A 27,064-nucleotide genomic window follows, 5' to 3' on the forward strand; every position below is an offset into this window, starting at 1 on the left:
GATAACTTAAAAATATCTCTGAAAAATGGAACTGTTTTATACTTTTTAAGTAACTGAACTTTTCTTCAAGAATTTTCTCAATAAGAATGCAATATTTTTTTTAATATAAGAAAACACAGCAAATGTATTAAAAAGTTTGGGGGGGAACTCCAGCTATAAAACTTCACAGTTATTAGAGGAACCACCATTGTGGTGAAATTCACGTCACAATTACTCACTATTACAGAATTTTGTATTAGGCATTTATTTTAAAATGTGGAAGGAGATATTTTGACCAAATCTTTACTAATACAGACTTAGTCTCCTTAACTATGAATGATGAGTTTCAGTAGACTAACAAATAGAGTTGAGTCAAAATAGAATGAAAATAGTTGTTTTAATCAAAGAACTGAATATATAACCCTTATCATAATTTATTATTAACCCCAAACAAAAAACAGAACAAGGAGGTTATTGCTATTGATGGTGGAGGGAGTGTGTGTGTGTGTATGTATGCTGTGTGTTTAAACTTTCTAACACCTTCCTCATTTTCTTTATTTTTAATACATCAAATTAAAAGCAATGTTAACATATCACTTAATTTTTTAAAAATATTGAACAGTTTTTAACATGTCTTCTAATATCATGTGATTGTTTCCCCAATGGAACATAAGCTCCATGAAAAAGTGTTTTGTCTCATGCGTTACCTGCTTTCTCCCAACACCTTAACCCATCCCAGGCATCAAACTAAGCACTCAGGACATGTCTGTTGAATTAAGAGATGAGAACAGCCTTTTGATATTATACTTTTAGGTAAATGGACTTCTGAGTCCACCCTCAAACTTGGAAGAAGAGGGAGGAAGATTAGTTTGCCTTTTAAATAAGGTCACTACTTGATAAATCCACCACTGAATCCACTTCAGAGAGGAGTGAGGTATTCCTTAGCAACCCAGAAGCATCGTGTATCTTAGACATTGTCGTCTAAGATGTGAGAGGCCTGAGACTGGCTGGTGGGTACTAAAGAGAAGAATATTATGAAAAGTATTCTTGATACTCTTTTCTCCTTTGCTGAGCAATACCCACTTTAGGAAACATAGACCATGGGTGAACAGAAAAAGAATTATGAGGATGAGGAATTCACTTAGCATAAAATTCCCTTTTTTAAGCTACATGTTGTATATCTTTAAGTGCAGGAAAAAGCTCAGTACACTTGATAGGGGAAAAGAATGGTAAAAGGAAAGCAATTCTTTTTTTTTCCCCCTCCAAGGTGTTTCTTGGGACTCCCTTCCAGACGAGCTGCTCTTAGGAATCTTTTCCTGTCTGTGCCTCCCTGAACTCCTGAAAGTCTCCAGTGTTTGTAAGAGATGGTATCATCTAGCGTAAGTATTTTTCACCTCATTTAGTGTATGTGCAGGAGGAAAAAAGAAGGGTTTTTATTCATTTGGGTCTGCTGACATTGAAAACCAAGAAGAATATAGTAGCACAAAGCACACTAGGTATTTTCTTATTCTTGATAGTAATTAGCGTCTTATTTCACAGATAAGGGAGGAGTCTACTGGAGGTGTATGTGTGTGCCCAGTCGTGTCTAACTCTTTGCGACCCCATGGACTGTAGCCCACTAGGCTCCTCTGTCCATGGAATTTTCCAGGAGGGAATTAAGGAATGGATTGCTATTTCCTCCTCCAGAGAGTCTTCCCAGCCCAGGGATCAAATGCACATCTCCTGCATTGGCAGGCGGATTCTTTACCACTCACACCGCCTGGGGATACACCATCATCCCATTTTATATATGAGGGAACTGGGACTCAGACCCTCACTCAGGTCCCATGAAGCCTAAGTAGCAGTGGCTGGTTTCCCACTTGGGTCCCACACAGAGTCCCGAGTTCTCTTCCCACCACTCATACCCAGCCCACTGGGCGTATGAGAACCAGCTATACCTTCATGTATCCCTGTCACTCCTGGTATACTGCCTGGCCCAGCATCCAATAAACATGAGCTCTGCTGAATACAGGAAATAGAAGTTTTCCAAATGGGGTAAGTCACTTCCGGTGGGTCACATGATGGCCCTTGTGAACATGAAATATGAAGATGCTCAAGTGGTGCCCAGCTCATTGTTCAGGTTTTGTTGGGTTTGGGGCCATACTTCTCAATATGTGAACGGTGAGCTCCACATGGGACATGTTGGTGAGCTGGGAAGGCGATAACGGGCTTTTCCATCTGCACCTTTTCTCCTACTCATCAGCTCTGGCCAGCCTTTGCTCTGTGCTTAAGGCCATCTAGCTCTGTTCTCCCTCCAAACATCTAGGACTCTCACTGTGAGAACGCAGGAACCCCTGCCCTTCCATTCACAGGTGTTCTGGAAATAATACACTCCAGATATTTACAGGACTTGGCTACAATTATCCCATGGTACCCACTGGGTATTGGTTCCGGGACCCCCTGTGGATACCAAAATCCACGGATTCTCAAGTCCCTTGTATAAAATGGGGTAGGACAGTCTGGCTCTGGATCCGTGGATCTGTGGATGTGGAACCCGTGGATAGGGAGTGCTTGTTCAGTCATGTCTAACTCTTTATGACCCCATGGACTGTAGCCCACCAGGCTCCTCTGTCCATGGGATTCTCCAGACAAGAATACTGGAGTGGGTTTCCCTTTCTTCCGCCAAGGGATCTTCCCCACCCAGGGGTTGAACCTGCGTCTTCTACATTGGCAGACGGATTTTTTATCATCTGTGCCACCTGGGAAGCCTTGTGGATAGGGAGGGCTGACTATATTTGCTTAGAAGAACTACAGAGAGGTCGGCATACCTGAACTTGTTATATGCCAGGCACGGCAGTCCTGTCTTCTTAAGAATAGAGGTTGACAATTTGTTTATGCAGAATTATTTCAAAGCTCCAGCCAGTGGTCTGCTTATCTCAAGTAGGATTAAAAAGTAAAATTCTTGTAAACATTTAAAATGTTCCCTGACGGGCTTGAGCTCATGTTTTCTTTTGTTAAATTGAATTAATCTATGGGTATTCAAACTTCTTTATGTTGTTTACTATATTTGTTACCGCTTTTTTGCTTTTGAAACACAAATATAAACATTTTTACCTCTTTTCTTCACGTTAGTTCATAGGTATTCCTGTATTTCTATGCATTTATTTTAAGGTTTTGTAAAATGGAGCTGAACTATGATTTTTCCTAATAGATATTTGCTAACCGTATCTCATAATAAAGTCATACAAACTTTCCTTCTTTTAGGTACATTTTTTAGGGTAATTGCAGTAGCATGCTCTTGCTTCACAAAAATGGCAAGTGAGGTTATTATGAACCTACCTACTGGTTCAATAATCAGTTGAGTGATTTGAACAGTCTTAAAGTTATTGAATTGAATTGAATGCTGAAATTTTATTCTCCTGTTCCAGATCATTGCAGGGCTCATGGTAGCATTGAACTAGCTATGAAATCCATGTAAAGAGGAAGATGAAAGCTTATCCATAATGGGACCAAGAAATATTCAGTAGTGCCTTAACAATATAGGTAATTGTATAGTCAGAAACAAACATGCCTTTAGAATTTGCTTCAGGGCAGCTGAGTAGCTGTGTCCTGTTGTTCGTAGCGGCGTCGAGGGCCTCCAGAAACTGGTGCCCTGACTCACCAAACGGAGCACCTCTTTTCCAGGTTTGACGAGTCTCTCTGGCAGACTGTAGACCTCGCGGGCAGAAACCTCTACCCAGATGTGGTTGGTCGGCTCTTGTCCCGAGGGGTGGTTGCCTTCCGCTGTCCACGATCCTTTATGGACCAACCGTTAGTTGAACATTTCAGGTAAGAAAGAAAAGTCCCCAGAAAATCTTGGGGAGGAACACAGATCGAAATGTCTTTCCTCTCTCTCCAGCTATATGCCCTAGGACAGGCCATCTGTGCAGCGTGGGACGTTGGTTGTGTATGTTGCCATGTGGCCTTTGTGTTGAGACATGGCACAGGTTTCAGTGACATCATTCCCGTTTTAGCCTAGGCCTGCTCTTGGGCTCTTCCCAGTGTCTGAGGGTGTCCTGAGTATCCTATGAGGCAGGAGCCAAGCAGAGTCCTCGCCAGCAGATGCCATGCAGCCAAGCTATTCCCCCAATGGCCATTTCTTTTTTTTTTTTTTTAATGTATTTAATGTACTTTTATTTGGAGGATAATTGCTTTACAATATTTTGATGGTTTCTGCCATATAAGAACATGAATAGCAATAAGTATACATATGTCCCCTCCCTTTTGAGCCTCCCTCCCATACCCCTATCCCATCCCACCCCTCTAGGTTGTCACAGGGCACTGGGTTGAGTTTCCTGTATTATACAGCAACTTCTCACTGGCTATCTGTTTTGCATATGGTAATGTATGTATGTTTCAACACTACTCTCTCAGTTTGTCCCACCCTCTCTGTCCTCTGCTATATCCACAAATCTGTTCTCTGTGTCTGCATCGCTTTTCCTGCCCTGCAAATAGATTCATCAGGGCCATTTTTCTAGATTTCGCACATATGTGTTAATATATGGTGTTTGTTTTCTCTTTCTGACTTCACTCTGTATGACAGGCTCTAGGTTTATCCACCTCACTAGAACCAATGTGTTCCTTTTTAGGACCATTGTGTATGTATACACACCACAGCTTCTTTATCCATTCATCTGTTGATGGACATCTAGATTGTTTCCATGTTCAGGCTATTGTAAACAGTGCTGCAGTGAACATTGGGACATATGTTTCTTTTTGAATTATGGTTTTCTCGGCAATGGGATTGCTGGGCTTTATGGTAGTTCTATTCCTGGTTCTTAAGGAATCTCCTTACTGTTCTCCACAGTGGCTTTATCAACTTACATTCCCACCAACAGTGCAAGAGAGGATTCCCTTTTTTCCACGTCCTCTCCAGCATTTATTGTTTGTAGATTTTTTGATGATGGCCATTCTGACCAGTGTGAGATGATACCTCATTGTAGTTTTGATTGACATTTCTCTAGCCCTACTGCCTATTTCTGATAAGGAAAAAATGTGAGGGGTCTTTTCAGATTTTGTCACCCTGGGTTCCTGATCTTGTCACAGGCCAATTTACATCCTGAAAAAGATGCTCTGTTTTGGTGTTATTTAGACTTTCTGAAAATGTATTTCTTACTGATATTTTGGCAGTGTGGTTTAGTGTCATCTCATGCTGCTGCTGCTGAGTCGCTTCAGTTGTGTCCGACTCTGTGCGACCCCATAGACGGCAGCCCACCAGGCTCCCCTGTCCCTGGGATTCTCCAGGCAAGAACACTGGAGTGGGTTGCCATTTCCTTCTCCAGTCATCTCATGCTAGAGTGGAATAAATGGATACTGAACAGAAAAATCAGCTAAAGGCAACGGAGCTAGGATACAACACGCATCCCGACTCGAGGCCTTTTCACCCTCTCGCTGCGGTCATGTGACAGCACTCCTCTCCCACGGGTGTTTTGTGTTTCTTCAGCAGCTCTTCCTTCTCAGTCTCCTTCAAGTGCCCGCTTTGCTCTGTCACTCTAGGGTCTGTCCCTGGCTGCCTTCTCTCCCGACCCACACTCTGTCTTCAGACAAGCTATGTCTTAGACACCCACATCTATGCCATGACTTTCACATCCTCATCTCTAGCCCAACCCTCTCTTTCAAACAAACTCTTATTTCTAATTACCTTAAAACTACCACAGCTGAATTTCCTACAAGTACCTTAGTATTAGCATGTCCATTCCAAGAACCTTGGTATTAGCCTCCCTTTACAACTTGCCTTTCCACGGTCTTCCCTGGTTTGGTCATCCACCCACTCATCCTTGCCAGGAGTCATTGTAGGCGTGACCTCCTTGTCACCCACATCCAACTCATTCTCCTGATGCTCATTAATTCGTTTTCTAAGTTGGACTGTGCTGGCACAATGTCTGGACTTGGCCAAAAAAAAAAAAATGCTTTTGAATTTTAAAACAAATGAAGGTGGTCAGTAACAATTTATTTTATGACTACAACTATAGCTAATACTTGAAATGCGTGTTTAGGGTCTTGTTTCGATGGACTGCCCAGGACGGGAGGAGAAGGGGTCAGATCTAATCTGGACATACTGGTGTGAGCCACCTTGTGGAGCCTCTTTTTATTCCCTCTGTGTTCAGCCCTTTTCGTCTACAGCACCTGGACCTGTCGAACTCTGTGATCGATGTGTCTACCCTGCATGGCCTTCTGTCTCACTGCTCCAAGTTGCAGAATCTCAGCCTGGAAGGCCTCCGACTTTCAGATCCCATTGTCGAGTGAGTGGCACCTGGAAACGTGTTACAAGGGCACTCGTTTTGTGTTTGTTAATTTTGTTTCTCGAGTAGATGTGGGATGTCCTGTCCACATGCAGCTGGATTCAGAAAATAGCCAATCCAGTGTTCCTGCCTCTGCAGAACCTTCCAGGAGGTTTGGTTCCTCCTTCCAGGAGGTTTTGTTGCTCACCCAGACAACCTAAGTTTGTGTACTAACTCTTGAAATGTTGCTGGGTCTCATGCTAGGTTCTAGACGCACAAGGAGGAATTGAGGCATGGTTGCTCCCTCATTCAAGGGAGAGGCAGATAATTACAGTGCAGTGTGTTTGCTAGCTGCGTTGGTGAATACGTGGCAACACAGAGAGACCTAATTACATTTCGAGAAGGCAGCCCTCTCGTCTCAAGAGGAAGTGACTCTGAAGCTGAGTATTGAAAGTATGTGGGTAGGAGTTTTCCAGGTGATGTGGCGAAGGAAGCAGTCCAGGTGAAGGTGCCTTTGTGCCTCTGAATTCCGAAGTGGTCACGAATTGATGGAGTGTGGAGGGAGGTGACAGGTGAGGGTCGGCAGGGACCACATCTCGTGGGTACCTGCCACGCTGGAAGAACTCTGGGCTTTGTTGTGGGCTGTAAAGAGGGAAGCATGGTGAAGAGAGAAGCATGGTTCTGAGAATGGAACAAACAAGTTCAGAAAATTAACTCACTGGGCATCTCAGAAAATCGATTACACGTGAAAGAAACTATTCAGTAGATTAGTTAAGATACTGTTGTATCCATTCAGGTAAGAAATGATGAAGCTTGATGGGGAAAAGAAAAGAATAATGATAATATCTGCTTGATATTTGTTGAACTAGGCTCTTTAAAGGTATTCTGAGTAAATCCTCATAGCAACCCCCTGAAATATGTTCTTATTATTCCCCTTTTTACAGATGTGGAAACTAAGGAACAGAGAGGCTGAATAACTTGTCCAAGGTCACACAGTAGCTAGGTAGAAAAACCAAGATTTGAACCTGGCCATACAGTATGATTCCAGAACTCTTGCTCTTAATCACTGTTTGACTAACATGAGGCATTTAGGAATGGAGAGGAGTGGGCAATTTGAGAGATGTTTAATTGAAGGAACCTGGTGACTTCATAAGTAGACGTTTACTTACAAACTAATTACAATTGTGGGTGAACTAGAAATATGTTTAGGTCATTGGTGGGTTCTTTTTCAGTTTTAAAAGTATATTTCAGTTCAGTTCAGTCGCTCGGTCGTGTCCGACTCTTTGCGACCCCATGAATCACAGCACGCCAGGCCTCCCTGTCCATCACCAACTCCCGGAGTTCACTCAAACTCATGTCCATCGAGTCTGTGATGCCATCCAGCCATCTCATTCTCGGTCATCCCCTTCTCCTCCCGCCCCCAACCTTTCCCAGCATCAGAGTCTTTTCCAATGAGTCAACTCGTCGCATGAGGTGGCCAAAGTATTGGAGTTTCAGCTTTAGCATCAGTCCTTCCAATGAACACCCAGGACTGATCTCCTTTAGAATGGACTGGTTGGACCTCCTTGCAGTCCAAGGGACTCTCAACAGTCTTCTCCAGCACCACAGTTCAAAAGCATCAGTTCTTCGGCGATCAGCTTTCTTCACAGTCCAACTCTCACATCCATACATGATTACTGGAAAAACCATAGCCTTGACTAGACTGACCTGGGTTGGCAAAGTAATGTCTCTGCTTTTTAATATGCTATCTAGGTTGGTCATAACTTTCCTTCCAAGGAATAAGCATCTTTTAATTTCCTGGCTGCAATCAGCATCTGCAGTGATTTTGGAGCCCCCAAAAATAAAGTCTGACACTGTTTCCACTGTTTCCCCATCTATTTCCCAAGTGTTTATTGTGTAGTTACTCTCTGTGCTGGGCATTGTACTGAGGCCTTTCTTGTATTATATCATTTAATTTTAACACTACCAAGAAGATACTGATCTTGCCATTTCACAGATGAGTAAACTGAGGCAAAGCACCCTACTTGGTGTCATCTAGATGGTAAGATGTGAATTTAAGCTCACTTCTGACTCAAAGGCCTGTGGGCTTGTAACTGCCTCCCTTAGCTTCATTCTTGTTGGTTGAATAAGAGGGTCTGGTTAGTATTGTTACAACTTTGTCCTCTTTTTCCAGTAATCTTGCTCAGAACACAAATTTACTGCGACTAAACCTTTCTGGGTGTTCTGGATTCTCTGAATCTGCCCTGAAGACTTTGCTGAGCAGCTGTTCCAGGTAGGATAGATTTGAGATTTGAATTAGAACTGTGATTTCAAACATACAGTTATCTTTCACTTCAAGATAGAATCAGGTAACATTTTTAAGCTTTCCTAACTCTTTGAGCTCTTGAGTTGGAGAACTCAGTACCCTTTACCATCCAAACTTTCTGTCCAAACTCAGGAGCCAAATCGATTAAGTTTGCAAAGATTACTTGTGTCATGATCCCTTTTTTTTTCCCTTTGACTTATTAAAATAAGGAAACTGTGGTAATATGTTTATCAACAGTATGTACAAAGAGTATCTTTTATACCTGACTATACTGTCAGGTTTTTTTTCCCTGTAATATCTGTAGACCTAACTTAATGGTTTGACTATTTATTTGTCAAAAGTTTGTTATTGCAAAATATACCATGAATCTGGGTGATTCCATTAAAAACATCTTTTATACTCGGTAGTAATGTCTATTGTCAGCATATAAAGGTCACAGAGTTACAGAAATTAATAAGTGAGGGGGGACATGATTCACAGAATGCCCAGCACTGTGAGTGTCCTTTTTAATATCCCTTGGTCTCTGTGCTAATAGCATTGTACTTATTTCTTCTTAATGATCTTGTACAAAAGATTGCTTTTGTATAAGAATGTTACCAATGAGATAAAATGGTAGCCCTATATTTTCTCAGCAATGCCAGGAATGGGATGTATAATTTAGTGGTTGGACTTTTCTTTTGAAGCCCTCATTTACTTAGCTAGTAGAGGCCCAGTAAGATAAAGTGAATTTTTGTGATGTCGACATCTCTTTACTAGGAATTCCTGGTACAACCTATCAGTTTTTTAAACATCTCAAGCTCATACTGTTAGTTGTTTTCCTACAACCCAAGTGGTTGAGAAAAAAAGCATAGAAGCTAGAATTTCTCCTTCTAGTCCTGGAATGAGGTATGAGCAGGAGAGGAGAGTACTTCCCTTCTCTTCCAGAAGAGGGCAGCATTCACTAAGCTCTTGGCTCATATCCCTTGGAAACTTTCTGGAACAAACTGGACCGAGATGGAGAAAGCAGTTTCAGGTGAGCAAATGTTGCGGCTTAGAGAAGCTGAGGTTCTATGTAGAAAATGGTAAGGAATCAACGGCCCTGTATTTTCTTGATTTGCAGCTTCAGGCAGGGTTTCATAGAAAATTCATTCTGGGTAATGGTTTCACGCTGTCCTTGTCACCCCTCTTATGTGCAGATTGGATGAACTGAACCTCTCTTGGTGCTATGATTTCACTGAAAAGCATGTACAGGTGGCTGTTGCACATGTGTCAGAGACCCTCACCCAGCTGAATCTCAGCGGGTACCGAAAGAATCTGCAGAGATCAGGTAAGACCCTCTTGGCTGTTGGGCCCTTAACAACAGCAACCCCAACAATAACAGCAGGTTTGATTTCTCGAGCATCTCCTAGGCGTGATCCTCCATAAACTGTCTCATTTAATCCAGCGTGTGTGTGTGTGTGTTCTTATTCCTATTTTTCAGATGAAGTAACAGCTAGCTGATCAGAAGGGTCAGGTAAATGCAGACAGCTAGTGGGTTAGTGGCAAGGTTTGAATCCAGAATGCATGAGTGAAAACCTTTATACTTTAAAATGATTTATGTTTAAGCAGAAAGGCTTCTTTTATTTAACTAACTTATTTAGGTAAAACCCCAACACAAAAATTGACAGATGTAGTGTCTGATTAGTATTAAGCAGTGGTTCTCAACTGGGGACAGTTTTGCCTGCAAGAGGACATTTGGCGAGGTCTGGAATCATTTTTGATTGTCACAGCTGTGGGGTTACTGGCATCTAGTGGGTAGAAGCCAGGAATGCTGGTGAACAACACACAGGACAGCAGAATAACACATCAAAAAGAATCTGGTCCTAAATATCAATACTGCCAAGGTTGAAACACCCTGTAATAAACCTTCTGAGTTCATATTTATAACTTTTTTCAGTTCAATCTAAGAGGACAGTGGTGTTTTTCAGATGAACACGGGCATTTAAAATCAAGGGTGATGTGTGACAGTTAAATTCTTTATAAGCCTGAACATTCAGTTATGCGTGCTTTGTTTTATTTGTCTAATATTGACCGAATCTTGATTTGCAAAGATAGGTACAAATGGCAAGGGTTTTCTTTGTTATTAAAGTGTAGTTTTTGTACAGTAATATATAAGTTACAGGTGTTCAGTTCAGTTCAGTCGCTCAGTCGTGTCCAACTCTCTGCGACCCCATGAATCACAGCACGCCAGGCCTCCCTGTCCATCACCAACTCCCGGAGTTCACTCAGACTCACGTCCATCGAGTCGATGATGCCATCCAGCCATCTCATTCTCTGTTGTCCCCTTCTCCTCCCACCCCCAATCCCTCCCAGCATCAGAGTCTTTTCCAATGAGTCAACTCTTTGCATGAGGTGGCCAAAGTATTGGAATTTCAGCTTTAGCATCAGTCTTTCCAATGAACACGCAGGACTGATCTCCTTTAGAATGGACTGGTTGGATCTCCTTGCAGTCCAAGGGACTCTCAAGAGTCTTCTCCAACACCATAGTTCAAAAGCATCAATTCTTCGGCGATCAGCTTTCTTCACAGTCCAACTCTCACATCCATACATGACCACTGGAAAAACCATAGCCTTGACTAGACGGACCTTTGTTGGCGTAGAAGAGTGATTTACAATTTTTAAAGGTTATACCCCACTTAAAGCTGTTATAAAATATTGGCTGTATTCCTCGTGTTGTACAATCTTTGTAGCTTATTTTATACTTAGTAGTTTGTCTCTGTTAATCACCTTCCCCTTTATTGCCTTAATCCCTCTCCTGTTCCTTTCTCCCCACTGGTAACCACTGATTTGTTGTGAATCTGCTTCTTTTTTGTTATATCCATTAGTTTGCCTGCAATGCAGGATTCCTGGGTTTGATTCCTGGGTCGGGAAGATCCCCTCAAGAAGGAAATGGCAACCCACTCCAGTATTCTTGCCTGGAGAATCCCATGAACAGAGGAGCCTGGAAGGCTACAGTCCATGGGGTTGCAAGAGTCAGACATGACTTAGCAACTAAACCACCACCACCCATTATTTGTTGTAGTTTTTAGAGTCCCTATATAAGCGATATCATATAGTAGTTGCTCTTGTCCCTTTTTTTCATATTTGTTTTTATTTATATATTTGGCTGTGCCGGGTCTTAGTTGGCAGCATGCAGGACCTTTAGTTGCAGTGCACTAACTTTTAACTTGTGGCATGTGGGGTCTAGTTCCCTAACCAGGGATCAAACCCAGGCCACCTGCATTGGGAGCATGGAGTCATAGCTACTGGACCACCAGGGAAGTCCCCTGACTTATTTCACTTAATAGCTTGCCCTCATGATCTCAGGCAGCCTACACAAAGCCTCATTAAGCCAGTGCACACCTCAGCCCTAACCTCATGTCTTGATGGTGGTATGAGCCCCTCTGAGTATAAGTGTTTTTCTTATAATTTTTAACATACTCTAAAAGATTTGAGCCAAATATTTGCAGAATGTATCTTCTTAAAATCTAAGCAGTATTTGAAAATTACTCCTTCAGGACATGACCTGTCCTCTGTGAGTCACATATCTGAGACTGTAGAAGACAGGAGCAGATTCTTCTAAGTAGTCAGGGGTTGGAATCTTCTGCAGGTGCTTGAACCCAGATAACAAAGTGAAGGCTTTCTTTTCGTTCCGTTCCGTTCCGTCACTCAGTCGTGTCCGACTCTTTGCGACCCTGTGGACTGTAGCCTACCAGGCTTCTCTGTCCATGGGATTCTCCACGCAAGAATACTGGAGTGGGTTACCATTTCCTTCTCCAGGGGATCTTCCCGACCCAGGGATCGAACCCGGGTCTCCAGCATTGGAGGCAGACGCTTTAACCTCTGAGCCACCAGGGAAGCCCGAAGGCTTTCTTTAGAGATCTGCAAAAGCAGCAGTAGTGCTTTTCTTAACCACTCCCCTCCACACACAGTATTTCTAGTCTGCATTTTTTCCCTTTAAACACAATTTTAAATCTGTTTAGGAGGGAGGTTCAAGAGGAAGGGGACATGTGTATACCTATGGCTGATTCATGTTGCTGTATGGCAGAAATCAATACAATATTGTAAATTAGTTATCCTCCAATTAAAAATAAAAATTAAAAAATAACTAGTTATAGTAGTATATAGTCATTCCCAAATATGCCTAAAATATGTAAAAACACAAATATCAATAATCCTACTAACATTTTACTAGTCTTTTTTTCCTGTTAAAAAGTGGCTTTTTTAAAAAATGGGACATAGTGTATGGAGTACTTTATAGTATGGTTTTATTTCAAATAACCCCATTTCAGTCGCTATCAGTTCAGTTCAGTTGCTCAGTCGTGTCCGACTCTTTGCAACCCCATGAATCACAGCACGCCAGGCCTCCCTGTCCATCACCAACTCCCGGAGTTCACTCAGACTCATGTCCATCGAGTCGGTGATGCCATCCAGCCATCTCATTCTCTGTTGTCCCCTTCTCCTCCTGCCATTTTCAGTGGCTATGTGATATTCCATCATATATTTGGAATAATTTATTGATTCATTCATAACTTAGTTGATCTCCTTGTAACGAATGTTTAGAGTCTTTACAGTTTCTCCTTTTTATAAACAAGGAGACAGAAGCAAACTGTTGAGTGCATTTGTAAGTGGAGTTGCCAGGCCAAGAATTAGGCTTCATCCTCAAGCTTTGGATAGTTGTTGCCAAGTTGCCTTCCAAGAACTTTAAATTCCCACCAGGGAGCATCCTCTTCACATTGAATCTCACCCGTGGTTCTTCCCTCTTCAACCCCAAGGGAACCTTGTGTACATTTCTGCCCATACCTGAACTTCCCAGTTCTTTATTCAGAGTTTTTCTGTAATGAACCAAGGTTCTGGGTGTAAGGTCGAGAAACTCAGCTGTAGGCAAACTACTGTAAATTGTTTCCACGTTTGGCTTAAAACTCTTTTCTGTGTTCCTCTGAAAAAGAACAAATCGCCTTTCTACCAAGTTTTGGCAGGAATGATAGGTAGTAAAATCCCGCTTGCTGGACACATTCAGGGCGAGGATAGGACGCAGAGTAGGAGTTGAAGTGTTAGTTTCCTTAAGTGTACAACAGGAATTCAAGAATTTTTAAATGGATATCTTTAACAATAGCATACGCTATTTCACTGTGTAGAAGACAATACAAATTTTGTGTTTTACCTCCAAGACCAGTGGCAGACCGTGTGGATTCAAGTACCCACTCTGTCATTCACTGGGTAGCCTTGAGCAATTTGCTTAACCTAGCTGTTCCTCCATTTCTCAATAAAATGGAGATAATAGTAGTACCTTACCTCTTAACATTAGAGCAAGCAATAAATGATGTAATACATGTACAAGACATTTAATCATTCTCGGCACATAGTGAGAGCTCGGTAATTGTTGGCTCTTGGTGTTTACATTCCTTCATCACTACCTCTCTGTGGAACAGTGGATGAGCATGGAAAGAGGTTTGGAGGACCTAGCTTTGGGTCTTAGATTTACTTGGACTTCTCTAGCGAAAAATGTCTCTCTTCTAAAATGACGAGTTAGATTAGGTAATTTCTAAGATCCCTTCTAACTCAAGTGAAATGAAGGAGACGGTGAAGAGGAATCTTGGCAGTCACTACTGGTTCCTAACTCTACCCACCAAAGAAAGACGGGACTTAAACAAGGGCTGGAGACAGAGACTAACCAGTTTCATCCCCCAAGGTTTAATTCTCAGGTGGTGGCAAAGGAAGATGGTATCTGATTGTGGATTTTGTGGTTGGCTAGTGAGGTGATGGGTCACTCAGAATTATGTTGTGCAGTTATTCCTTTTTTAGTAACTCATGAGACAAATGTCTGTTGAGCCGCTATAATGCACAAAACCCAGTTCTAAACTTGGGACATGTGGCCTTGAACAAAACAGAGAAAGTCATCCTTGTGAAGCTTCCATTCTGGTGGGGAATCCAGACAATCAACAAGGAACTAAATATGATGAAAGGAGGTGGAAACACAAGGAGGAAAAGTTTCAAGCAGGGTGCTCGGGTAGAGTGTACCAGGAAGGGGGCTGTTTTCAGATGGAATGGCCAAAGAGAAGAGCTCCCTGTAGAAGTGAGATTTAACCACAGACCTGAAGGATATGTAGATACGTAAGGAAAGAACATTCTAGAACTGAGGACCAGCGAGTACCTTTGGAGGGAAGCCACGTATGCCACTTTATAATCAGAAAATGAATCAATAAATGTTATTTATTTTTTAAAATAGACAAACTCTATTAATGTTTGAGGGTTTTTTTTCCCTCTCAGTATGGAAGCCAGTGTGGGAGAGGGAGCAGGGAGCCCCGTGTTAGGAGATGAGATAGCTGGGGGCTTTCTCGGCCAAGGCAGAAGCTCTGTTTCCCTTGTTTTCCTGGGTAAGACGGGAGGCCATTGAAGTATTTTGAACAGGAATGAAATGATCTGACTCACCTTTGAAAAGTCCCCTTGCCGGGGAAAGGCTGCTGGAGACTTGGTGGTCACATTTGAGAAAGTAAGAAGTGATTGATTTCAGACACCGTTTGAAAGCTAACCCAACAGGACTGGGGAACAGATGGGGTGTGCCATGTGAGGAAACAGTTTGAGTGCAACTCCCAGGGTTTTGGCCCCAGCAATCGATGAAGTTCGCACTTACTAAGATGGGGAAGACTTTGGGGAAGGAGCAGATTGAGGGGAGAAATCAAGCATTTGGTTTTAGGCATAAATGTGAGATGCTTATCACATAGCCCAGCGAGTGTGTTGAGGAGGCAGTTGAAAATGCAAGTCTAGGATTCAGACGAGGGGATGCAGCTGGAGATGTAGCTGTGAGAAAGAAAAAAAGAACCCTCAAACATAAATAAAATTTGCCTCTTTCTTTAAAGTAAATAACACTCACTGATGCATTTTCTGATTGCAAGTATCTCATGGGACTTTCTTCCAAATTCTGAAAAGGTATTTGTGATCCCACCACCCTTGGTAATTGCACTTAACATTTGGATATATTTTCTTCCAGCCTTCCAACCCCCAACCCCCTCCTTTCTGTGTGTAAATTTGTGTGTAAATATATATGTTTGTGTGTTTAAATCGAGATTATCATGCATTATATATATTTTGTTTTCACTATACAATATATCCTGAGTTATTTTTTCATTTTGTAAAATGTTATTAAATAGCTTTTTAATGGCTGTTATTAGCATTGTGTTCCATAGAATGGATGAAGGTCGACCTATTTAATGAGGGAAAGGGGCTTTTATAACTGTCACTACAGTGAATATCTTAGTGCATGTATGAATGCGTGCTAAGTTGCTTCATTCATGTCTGACTCTTTGCGACGCTATGGACTGTAGAGTCCTTGGGATTCTCCAGGCAAGAATACTGGGGTAGGTTGCTTTCCCCTCCTCCAGGGGATCTTCCCAGTCCAGGGATCGACTTGTGTTTCTTTGTCTCCTGCCTTGGTAGGCAGGTTCTTTACCACTAGTGCCACCTGGGATCTCTGATTACTTTTCTAAAAGTGGAATTACTGAGCCAAAGAGCAAAGTGTGTTAGGCCCTGAAAACTTTCTTTTAAAAGATCAGTTCACCCTCAAAAAATGAGGTCTTCTGAAAAGCTGCATAAAATTCAATACGTACTTTTAGTGTAGGGGCACCTGCTTTATGATATTTCATCAATTCTGGGTATTGTAATAGGATTTGTTTTTCATGTGATAGCACAAAAAGAATATTTTATTTTGCATTTCTTGCTCCATTTTTATTGTGTCTATATTTTATGCAGTAGTTTTATATTTTTGTACCCATGTTCTATTTTTTTATACTCTTAATATACTATTTTTTATACTGTTAATATAATAAGAGCATTAACTCTATTGGAAACATTTAGTCCGTTTTCTGATACCACTCTTTTTCTGCTTGTATTCTGTTTTGTTTTAACATGGTAGAGTTTTTAAAGATTTATGTAGTAAATTATCATTGTCTCCTTTTTTTTATGTTTAGAAATTCCTCACTGATCCCAAGATCCAATGAATAATTATTCATTTTTGCATTTGGAAGTTTTTAATAACATGTAGAATTAATTCATTTGGATATTTTATTTGAGTTGAAGTAAATTTTCTCTTTTGTAGTAGCCATATTATTTTTTAATAATCTGTGATGTTCCTTCACTGGTTTGGAGTGCTACTTTTTGATATTTGTTTATAGAGTGGGCTATTTGATTTTGCTTTTTGCTATTGTGAACAGGACTTTCCCCCCATCTTTCCATCCAGCTATTGCTGGCACATAGATAAGCTATGGAGTTTCTTATCCAGTCATTTTACACAATTAGTTCTCTTACTATTTCTAGTAGTTTTTCAGATGATTACTTGTTTCCTGGGTAGAAAGTCTTACATGGCAAGATGATAATTTTGTTTTTTCTAATAGTGAATGACTCTAGTTGTACTACCCTGAATTTCTAGCATAATGTGAAATGTATGGACAGCAAGTATCCTTCTGTGATTCCTCATTTGACAGTGACATCTTTTTATTTTTATTTTTTCGCTAGATGTCTCTACCTTAGTTGGAAGATGTCCCAATCTTGTCCACCTAGACTTAAGGTACGTTTTTATTTATTTTCAAACAAAAAAAAATTTAATGAAAATTCATGATTTTTTATTGAATGAAGAAAGAATCTTAATATGTTCAATTGAAGGAACTGAATGATAAGCTGTTCCTATCTTCATCTGGGATTGATGGATAGATTTTTAATTTTTCTTCTGTTCTGTTACAGCGATAGTGTCATGCTGAAAAATGACTGCTTTCCAGAATTTTACCAACTCAACTACCTCCAACACCTATCACTCAGTCGGTGCTATGACATAATACCTGAAACTTTACTGTGAGTACTCTTGTTTCTTAAAATGAGCAGAGGGCAGGGGCCAAAAGAGATGTCACTTGGTGTTAAAATCCGTTATTATTAGCAGCAGATGTTTCAAGCTTAAACATCAAATTAATGTATCACAAACTAGTTAGGAAGGACTAGCAAAATAGAAGAACCAAGGCAAAATGTTTTGCTTAAAACATGTGGAAAAGTTGAGTTGACTGAGGTAGTTTACTAAACATTTATTTGGCTGTGAACTGGTGTAAGAATACTGTTCTAGTTAGTACTTGCGGAGTACTTATAAAAGCAGGAGAAGACAGTCTTTAGTCCCAGGAAGCTCAGAGTATAACGGGAGGAGGCAGACTGTGTGTATATGTGTTTCTGAAAGTTTTCAGATCAACTAGTTAAGTCCAAAAACCTTCATCTGAGCTTAAAGGGAAAGTCTCCTAGTGGTGTCTATCCCAGATATTCAAGGAATGGGGAAAAATAAAAATATTTTAAGTAGTAAATATTGTAAGAGTGATGTTCTCTTTGAGAAGGAGGGAGATTAAGATCCAAAGGAGTGAAGCAACTTACCCAAAGCTGAATAGTGAGTTACTGACTGAACTGGATGTACTTCCCAGTACACATGTCTCTTGGACACGTGCAGAATAGTTTAATCTGGTAGCTCTCTGAGGGGTTGATTTTGTACTGCTCAGCAACTTCCACAAAATCAAAGCAATGCTAACAAAAGAGGAATCGGATCTATCTTGCTTTTAAGAAGTGCCATACCCAAGTCATTCTGGGAATATAATCTCTTTAGCTGTAAGAAGTTTTCCTATATTTCAAAGGGCTGCAGAGTTCTTCCTTGTGTCAAATACAAGTGTATAGCAATTTTATTAAAAACCACAAGAAGTCAGTATCTTGGATTTGGCCTGGTATCCTTCCTCATCCCCTAAATGAGGCTGCTGACCTTATTTAAGCTCACTATCCACATGAAGGTAATCAAGCTGATTCCTACCAAAGAAAGGTGGTGAATTTGAGCACAGAATTTATGTAGTCCTTGAATTACTAGTTTGGGTCTTATAAGTTAGTTTCAAGTATTAATGAATAGAGAAAACGAACTTATGGGTGCTGGGGGTAAGGGATAGTTTGGGACTTTGGGAAGGTGATGTATATAGTGCTATATTTAAAATGGATAACCAACAAGGACCTTTTGTATAGCACATGGAACTCTGCTCAGTGTTACATGCCAGGCTGGATGGCAGGAGGGTTTGGGAGAGAATGGATACATGTATATGTGTGGCTGAGTCCCTTTGCTGTTCTCCTGAAACTATTATACCACAATATTGTTAATCAATACAATACCCCAATACAAAATAAAAAGTTTAAGGTTTGGAACAAAAAAGAAAAAAAATGAATATAGCAGCACTATTTACAGTAGCCAGGATATGGAAGCAACTTAAATGTCCATCAGCAGATGGAATAAAGAAGATGTGGAACATATATACAATGGAATATTACTCAGCCATAAAAAAGAATGAGATAGTGCCATTCACAGCAACATGGATGGACATAGAGATTATCATACTAAGTAAATCAGACAAAGACAGATATCATATCACATGTATGTAGAATCTAAAAAAATAATACATCTGAACTTATCTACAGAACAGGGACAGACTCACAGACATTGAAAACAAGCTTATGGCTATCAAAAGGGAAAGGGTGGAGGGAGAGGGATAAATTAGGAGTTTGAGATTAACAGATATACACTACTATATATAAAATTGATCATCAACAAGGACTTACTGTATAGCACAGGGAACTATATTCAGTTTCTTATAATAACCTGTAATGGAAAAGAATCTGAAAATGATTCAGATTTTCATCCCCTAATGAGGATCCCCTAATGACACATATTTCATAATGTGTGTGTGTGTATATATATATATGTAGAAGCCTCTTGATGAAAGTGAAAGAGGAGAGTGAAAAGGTTGGCTTGAAGCTCAACATTCAGAAAACAAAGATCATGGCATCTGGTCCCATCACTTCATGGGAAATAGATGGAAAAACAGTGGAAACAGTGTCAGACTTTGTTTTCTTGGGCTCCAAAATCACTGCAGATGCTGATTGCAGCCATGAAATTAAAAGACACTTGCTCCTTGGAAGGAAAGTTATGACCAACCTTGATAGTATATTAAAAAGCAGAGACATTACTTTGCCGACCAAGGTCCGTCTAGTCAAGGCAATGGTTTTTCCTGTGGTCATGTATGGATGTGAGAGTTGGACTGTGAAGAAAGCTGATCGCCGAAGAATTGATGCTTTTGAACTGTGGTGTTGGAGAAGACTCTTGAGAGTCCCTTATACTGCAAGGAGATCCAACCAGTCCATTCTAAAGGAGATCAATCCTGGATGTTCATTGGAGGGACTGATGCTAAAGCTGAAACTCCAATACTTTGGCCACCTCATGAGACGAGTTGACTCACTGGAAAAGACTCTGATGCTGGGAAAGGTTGGGGGCAGGAGGAGAAGGGGACGACAGAGAATGAGATGGCTGGATGGCATCACCGACTCTGTGGACATGGGTTTAAGTGTACTCCGGGAGTTGGTGATGGACAGGGAGGCCTGGCGTGCTGTGATTCATGGGGTCGCGGAGAGTCGGACACGACTGAGCGACTGAACTGAACTGAACTGATGTGTATATATGGCTGAATCAGTTTGCTGTACACCAAAATCAAACACAACATTAAAAATCAACTATATTGCAATTTAAAGAAACAGAATTAAAAAGAATGAATAAATCAGACACTTCAGCTATATAGAGTAACTCGTAGAATTAGGGAATCCAGTAATTACATCTTTAATAAAGCACTGTAGTTAATCCTTAGGGCTCAGGGTCTGAGCTGATGTCTCATTTGGAAAAGCACTGCCTAGAAGGGATGCCAATATTTAGCTTCAGGGCTCTCAGATGTTGGGGCCTAAATTCATATACATGCAACTCTTATTGAAATCTCCTGCCGCTTGAATCTCTAGCATCCAGAACTCCTAGGAGCCTGGAGTGTCTACCAGCCATCTGAGCTTTCGCTGCACTGTCTGTGCAGCGCCCTTGGGAGTACACTGATCATTCTTTTCTGCTTGCTTTTCTCAGGGAATCTATTTATGTGTCTTACTTTTGTTCTTTCTCTCCAAAGAGTAAGACGTTAAGCAGGAAATACCTATTCGCTTCAGCAGAAGCTAAGGGAAGGCTATGAGCCTTCATATTTTTATATTTATATCCAGTTCCCACAGCTTGCACAGTCATCTGCAGGCAATGTGACTTGACAGGTCAGGGCATGGGTCTGAAGTCACAGACCTAGGTGCGAACCCTGACTGCACTGTAACCAATTTGTCTAAATATTATCTTGAAATAAGGGAAACAGGTATCAGTTTAGTACAAGTCAGACCATCAGAATAAAGTGAGAACAGAAGAAAGATGCTATCCTTGAACCTTAAGGTAAAAGAGTATGTTTCTTAAGACATAAAGTGAATGGTATACTGGTTTACCTTGTGAATTCATTAAGATGAGTTTGCTGGTACCCTATCCTTAAACGTATCTCCAGGCAAAATGTATATGAAATGCATAGTAAGAATTCTAGGATCTTCAACAATAGTTTCCAAAAAGCTATTTATGCTAAAAAATTTTCATTTCTTGTCTCAGAAGTGGGAACATAAAATTTGAGTGTCTTTCTTTTGTAATGATAATGCTTTGAAATACTTGGGAAACTAGATTTTTTATCCTCAGGACACACCCTCCTCGTATTTATTCCCTTCCTTATTAATTGGTCTGATTTCTCTTGTATTTCTCATTAACGGAAAAAACTGAAGCTGGAGATAGTAATCTGAGATTAAGAGAAACTAAATAATAATACTAACAGGAGAATTTGTAAGTTGAGGAATTTAAGGTTTTATAAGGAGTATAAGATTCCTGGGAGAAATATCAACAATAGATATGCAGATGATACCTCTGTAATGGCAGAAGGTGAAGAGGAACAGAAGAGCCTCCAATGAGGGTGAAAGAGGAGAGTGTAAAAGCTGGCTTAAAACTCAATATTCAAAAAAACAAAGCTCACGGCATCCAATCCCATCACTTCATGACAAATAGATGGGGAAAAGATGAAAACAATGACAGATTTTATTTTCTTGGGCCCTAAAATCACTGCGGATGGTGACTGCAGCCATGAAATTAAAAGACACTTGCTCCTTAGAAGAAAAGCTACAACAAACCTAGACAGAATATTTAAAAGCAGAGACATCACTTTGCCAACAAAGGTCTGTCTAGTCAAAGCTATGGTTTTTCCAGTAGTCATGTATGGATGTGAGAGTTGGACCATAAAGAAAGCTGAGCACCGAAGAATTGATGCTTTTGAACTGTGGTGTTGGAGAAGACTCTTGAGAGTCCCTTGGACTGCAAGGGGATCAAACCAGTCAGTCCTAAAGGAAATCAACCCTGAATATTGGAAGGACTTATGCTGAAGCTGAAATTCCAATACTTTGGTCACTTGATGCAAAGGGTCAACTCACTGGAAAAGACCCTGATACTGGGAAAGATTGGGGGAGGAGGAGAAAGGGGCGACAGAGAACGAGATGGCTGGATGGTATCACGTGATTCAGTGGACATGAGTTTGAGCAGACTCTGGGAGACAGTGAAGGACAGGGAAGCCTGGCATGCTTCCAGGCTCATGGGGTCTCAGAGTGGAACACAACTTAGCGACTGAACAGCGAACAACAAAGGAGTGAACCTGGTGAAACAGTTTGTAAATACCTTTTGTTTACTAGAACTAAATAGAGACACTTAAGACATCAGTGTCATTTTACGCTTGTTAGAAATAGTGGCTCTCAAACTATTCATTTCTATTTACTCTCCCTTAGTTTACTTTTCAGTCTCTTCCATTGAAGTTTCAAAGAGATACTTGGGTACGTTCTCTGCTGTCTTACAGGTGATACACGTACAAGAGGCTTGTTTTTGGGAGGTGGGGGGTCTCCTTAAAATTTTAAAGATTTCCTGGGCTTTTTGGCTTGGGAATGATCATTCATCCACCATCTCATCATATTCCACTCACTCCTTTCTCACGTGTGACACCTGAGTGTCTTCTAAGTGTCTAGTATAATTTCCTTCCTCACCAAGGCTCTTACAAAGTGCTGTTGCAAGAACAGTTCCTTTTCTGTCATCTGCCACCCCTCTTCACTCCCACCTCTAGTTTCTTCTTTTAAATACTCTCCACTGCAGAATGTCTTAGAACTTGGCTAATCTAGAGATCCCAGAATCAGGATTCTCATGGATATTACAAAGTTCTCATATATTCAGATTTTATATAAAAGAAATTTAAGATTGGGCCAGATTGCTGTCATCTTCAGTGATGATAAGTACAAACATCTGTGTATGCTGACTTCTTATACTCTTGTTTCCATTTCAGAGATTAGCTTACTTTATGAACAATAGCAATTTGTTCTTGCTGATTTTCTTTTACATCCAGATCTGACTGCCCCCTTAGGAACACCAAGCATGTTTATTTCATTTGGTTAGTACTTTTATTTTCTAAATTACCCTTCCTCTTGTATTCAACCAGTATATGTTAACATCTGTGGTGTTTAAAACTCTCCTAAATGTAGAATAAATATACTTAAATGGGGAGTGGGAAGAGTGGGAGAGCGGGATTAGCATGGAAGGTCTTAAGGCCAATAGTTGGTTTGAGTTCTGTAAAGAGGGAGGCATCAACGATTTCAAACAGGGGAAGGACTTAATCTGAGCTAGGCTTTATGAGGATGCCTTGGTCGTCAGTGTATAGACTAAGCTGAAAGGAGGCAAGATTAGAGGCAAGATGACAATTACTATAAGGAAGGGATATTTTTTAAGTAATTATTGGCAGCATGAAAATATAAAGGATGCTTCTGATTCTAGGGAATTGATGTTCTCATTGATCTGCTGTGGGATTTTGTTGAAACTCCAAACTAAATATTCCCTTTCCTGAGACTTTGGACTGTGTGTCCCAACCTGGTGTAAATATAGATCAGAGAGATGAATTTCTAAGCCTGTAGACCTAGGTTAAGAAAAAAGAATCATTACCAAAGCATATTTGCTTTGGGAAAACAGGCTCCCTTTTTTGTGGACCAGAATATCACTGTTGACATAGTTAGGTTTCACTTAATGTGAAATACCTAGGAAGATGACTGGCTTCCATGTGACAGAAAGAAAAAAAGCGAATATGTAGAGAAGTAAAATATCTGTTGTGTATATCTGCACCTGACACACAACCTTAAAATAGTATCATGAAGTCACCGTGAGGTTTCATCATATGTAATGGACTTGTTGACTATTAACCATTACTTGGAAGTTACTGACTCTGCTCACATCTCCTTTCAAGAGGGCAGGCCTCATTCAAATAAAGATCAAGTCCATATCCTTAAGTTGCATGTAACCTTTCGTGATTCCAGCTTACGCCATGGTAAAACATTTACTTTTACCATCACTAGCTTGCTGGCTTCCCCTCCCAACATGGTGACATTTTTCAGTATAAACCAAGCGGGGGGTGGGGGGGAGAATATAAACCAGGAATGGAAAAAGAAAATATGTTTGAATTTTAAATAAACCTAGGAGTTTTTTGGTTATTAGAAATTCAACGAAATGCACTTGTGTGTTTCCTAAGGCCATGTTGCCCAAGCTGTGGCCCGTGCTTTGTGGTTTGATTCACCTTTGCTGTTCCCTTAAATCACTGATTGCAAATGATGTCTTCAGTTTGTATTGTATAAAATATGATACAGTGTGTAAAAATTGGATCATGTAGCTCTAGCGGCACAGTTACCATAGACACTGCTACTCTGAAAGTCTCTCTTTTCCTTCCCAGTGAACTTGGAGAGATTCCCACATTAAAAACACTACAAGTCTTTGGCATCGTGCCAGATGGTACCCTTCAGCTGTTAAAGGAAGCCCTCCCTCATCTACAGATTAATTGCGCCCATTTCACCACCATCGCCAGGCCGACCACTGGCAACAAGAAGACCCAGGAGATATGGGGCATCAAATGCCGGCTGTCACTGGAGAAGCCCAGTTGTCTATGAAGCCTCTGTTCACTGGAGAAGCCCAGTTGTCTGTGAAGCCTCTGTTGCAAGATGGTGTCTTCTCTTTTCTTTGAACAGGGCAAGTAAGCAGGAACCCCAACTGTGGAGAGCTCAGCTATTTTTATTCTTGGTTTTCTGTTGCCTTACTTCTACAAGTATATTAGAGAACCATTGGAGACAGAAAACTATGAAGTGTTGCTTTTTAAAAATGACTATGAAAGCTTTTATCACTGCTATACCTTTAAAAGCCTAAGCGCTACACTTTTTGAAATTTTAGGGAGAGTGAGCCTATAATTTCCAGATACCTTAAATAGCCAAATTTGAGCCACGTCTTTCCAGGTGCCATTCTTCATAAATCTATTTAGAATCAAGCTTAAAAATCATCACCAGCAAATCATTTTCGTAGCCTATATGGCAACTGAACTTTCTTCTATTTAATTTTTCAGCACTGCTTTATTATAAGATATAGGTTGCAAAAATAATAAGCTATTTGTATTGTAAGCTGAAAAGAATGAGAATCATAGAGTAGATTTGCAGCAATCTCTTCTGAGGATAGCAAGAAAAATAGACATTTCAACTGTGCCTTTAGATTCACAGTCAGGTTGATGGAAACAGATAGCCCCAGGTCATTCACCTTAAAACCTAAATAAAGAAACAAGCAATCGGCCAACCAGAGGTATAGAATTGGTACAGAATTTGAAGACTCAAGAGACAGTTTTCTATAACAGGTTAACCTGGGGTATCCTCTAATGCACATTAATGAAGTCTCCTTTATATACAGTTGGGAAGGTCCCCTGGAGGAGGAAATGGCAACCCACTCCAGTATTTTTGCCTAGGGAATCCCATGGACAGAGGAGCCTGGCGGGTTCCAGTCCATGGGGTCGCAAAAAGTTGGACACGACTGAGCGACTAATACTTTTATTTCCTTTATGTACTGTGTTCGCAGTGTTTTGAATTAGCTGAGGAAATTGAATTGTAGACTTCGGACTTTATGATCAAATTATGTTAACATGGGTTCTTTAGCTTTTAAAATGACTTATTTTGTTTTAGAGAGGTAGGAACCAGTCATTCTTTGATTCTTGAAATGTTGGATGGAATCCTGAACCGCAGATGCTTGCGTTTTCCTTTTCGCTAAGGTTCTCAAAGTTATTTTTACTCTGTAATCAAGTATTTTAAATTGTCTTTTTTTTATTTTAATGGCCTCACACAATGATTGTTTCTAGCAACCCGTTTTATAAAGTTCTGGACCTGGAGTTCCCTAAGAACTGCATGTTCCTTTCAATTAGGAATATACACTAGAAGAAGAAGTATGTTCCGTGCAGTTTCAGAGCAATAAGCACAGCTGGCACATGCATAAAAGTTAAGACTTGGGTGCTGAACCTTTTGATAGCATCAGTGGTGTTTTTTTTAATGATACATAGAAGCAAAAGGACTGAATTCTACTTAAAAAAAAACACACAAAACACTAACTTCTTGTTTAAATCAATGACCTTCCCATATATTCAAAATGGAGCATAAAGCCCAAACTCATCATTTCTATTAACATTGCTTTTTTAAAAAATCAAATATTTCAAATGTTAGAAACAATGGTATGAAGTGCCCTTATCTGCTCAAACCTAAGGAAAAACATTTTTATAAAGTAGTGTTACACGGGAAATGATTAGGTTTCAATTTTGTAGAAGTTTAAAAGTGCTACATACTACTTGAAATTATTGTTTACAGATTAGTGACACGGGCTGGAGGGAGAATCTGGTTGGCTTCTGATTTCCAGATGCCCTCACACATACAGTACTTCCAAACTCAAGTCCAGCCATAAGCTATTTTGCTAACACGTCAGAGTAATCTGTATTTTTGTATGTGATTTCTACTTTTATAGACTTGTTTTAAAATAAAACACATTTTTATAAAAATGAATACTTCAGCTAAGTTGTATTCCTTTTTTCTTTCTCTGTTTTTCTTAAGCACTCTGGTTAAAACGAGCATTAGGTATGGCGTGAGATTTATCTCAGCCCTCTGAAAGTGTGTGTGTGCTAAGTCATGTCCTACTCTTGCAACCCCATGTACTGTAGCCTGCCAGGCTCCTCTGTCCATGGGAGTTCCCAGGTAAAAATATTGGAGAGGGCTGCCATTTCCTTCTGCAGGAGATCTTCCTGACCCAGGGATCAAACCTGCATCTCCTGCATTGCAGGCAGATTGTTGATCACAGAGCCACGAGGGAAGCCCCAACCCTCTGAACAAAGCACTTTAAGACAAGCCGTAACATGGTCCCTTGTGTCCCATCTACTTCATATGTTGTCAAATTAAAATGTTTATAATTCTTTGACAAGGTACTAAATACAGGCATGTTATGGTTAAAGTGCTTCTTAAAGTATTAACATATTTTATAAGACATTTGAGTTTAAGTGATAAGTACTATCAATAAAGTATCAAGTACTATCGATAAAAACAGCTCGTAGCACTTTTTAAATAGACTTGATTAGCCTACGCTGTGCATTTTATTCTCATTAGCAAACTATTTGAATAGTTTACCCTATATTCAGAGATCTTCTCGGAATTAACTCCTTTCGAACACATTCAAATGGTAGAATGGTGATTCTTCCTGAATATTACCAAGTTTTTTGCTTCCTTTTTAATATCAATA

The 27,064-nt window shown here is 40.4% G+C and overlaps 1 protein-coding gene across 1 annotated transcript in view; it reads left to right on the forward strand.

Annotated features, from left to right (window-relative positions):
* The window catches only part of SKP2 (S-phase kinase associated protein 2), a 39,301-nt gene extending 12,503 nt beyond the window's left edge, over positions 1-26,798 (forward strand). Inside the window, exons 3-10 of the mRNA XM_055422171.2 lie at positions 1,247-1,358; positions 3,643-3,786; positions 6,105-6,239; positions 8,392-8,490; positions 9,699-9,829; positions 17,032-17,083; positions 17,257-17,364; positions 24,210-26,798. Coding sequence (XP_055278146.1) covers positions 1,247-1,358; positions 3,643-3,786; positions 6,105-6,239; positions 8,392-8,490; positions 9,699-9,829; positions 17,032-17,083; positions 17,257-17,364; positions 24,210-24,423 — 995 coding nt within the window. The 3' untranslated portion in view covers positions 24,424-26,798. The remainder of the gene's footprint in view (positions 1-1,246; positions 1,359-3,642; positions 3,787-6,104; positions 6,240-8,391; positions 8,491-9,698; positions 9,830-17,031; positions 17,084-17,256; positions 17,365-24,209) is intronic.
* Positions 26,799-27,064: the final 266 nt, after the last annotated feature.

Source organism: Moschus berezovskii, chromosome 18, assembly GCF_049115385.1.
Source record: "Moschus berezovskii isolate FMDL1 chromosome 18, NW_MosBer_1.0, whole genome shotgun sequence".
Classification (NCBI taxonomy): Eukaryota; Metazoa; Chordata; class Mammalia; order Artiodactyla; family Moschidae; genus Moschus; species Moschus berezovskii.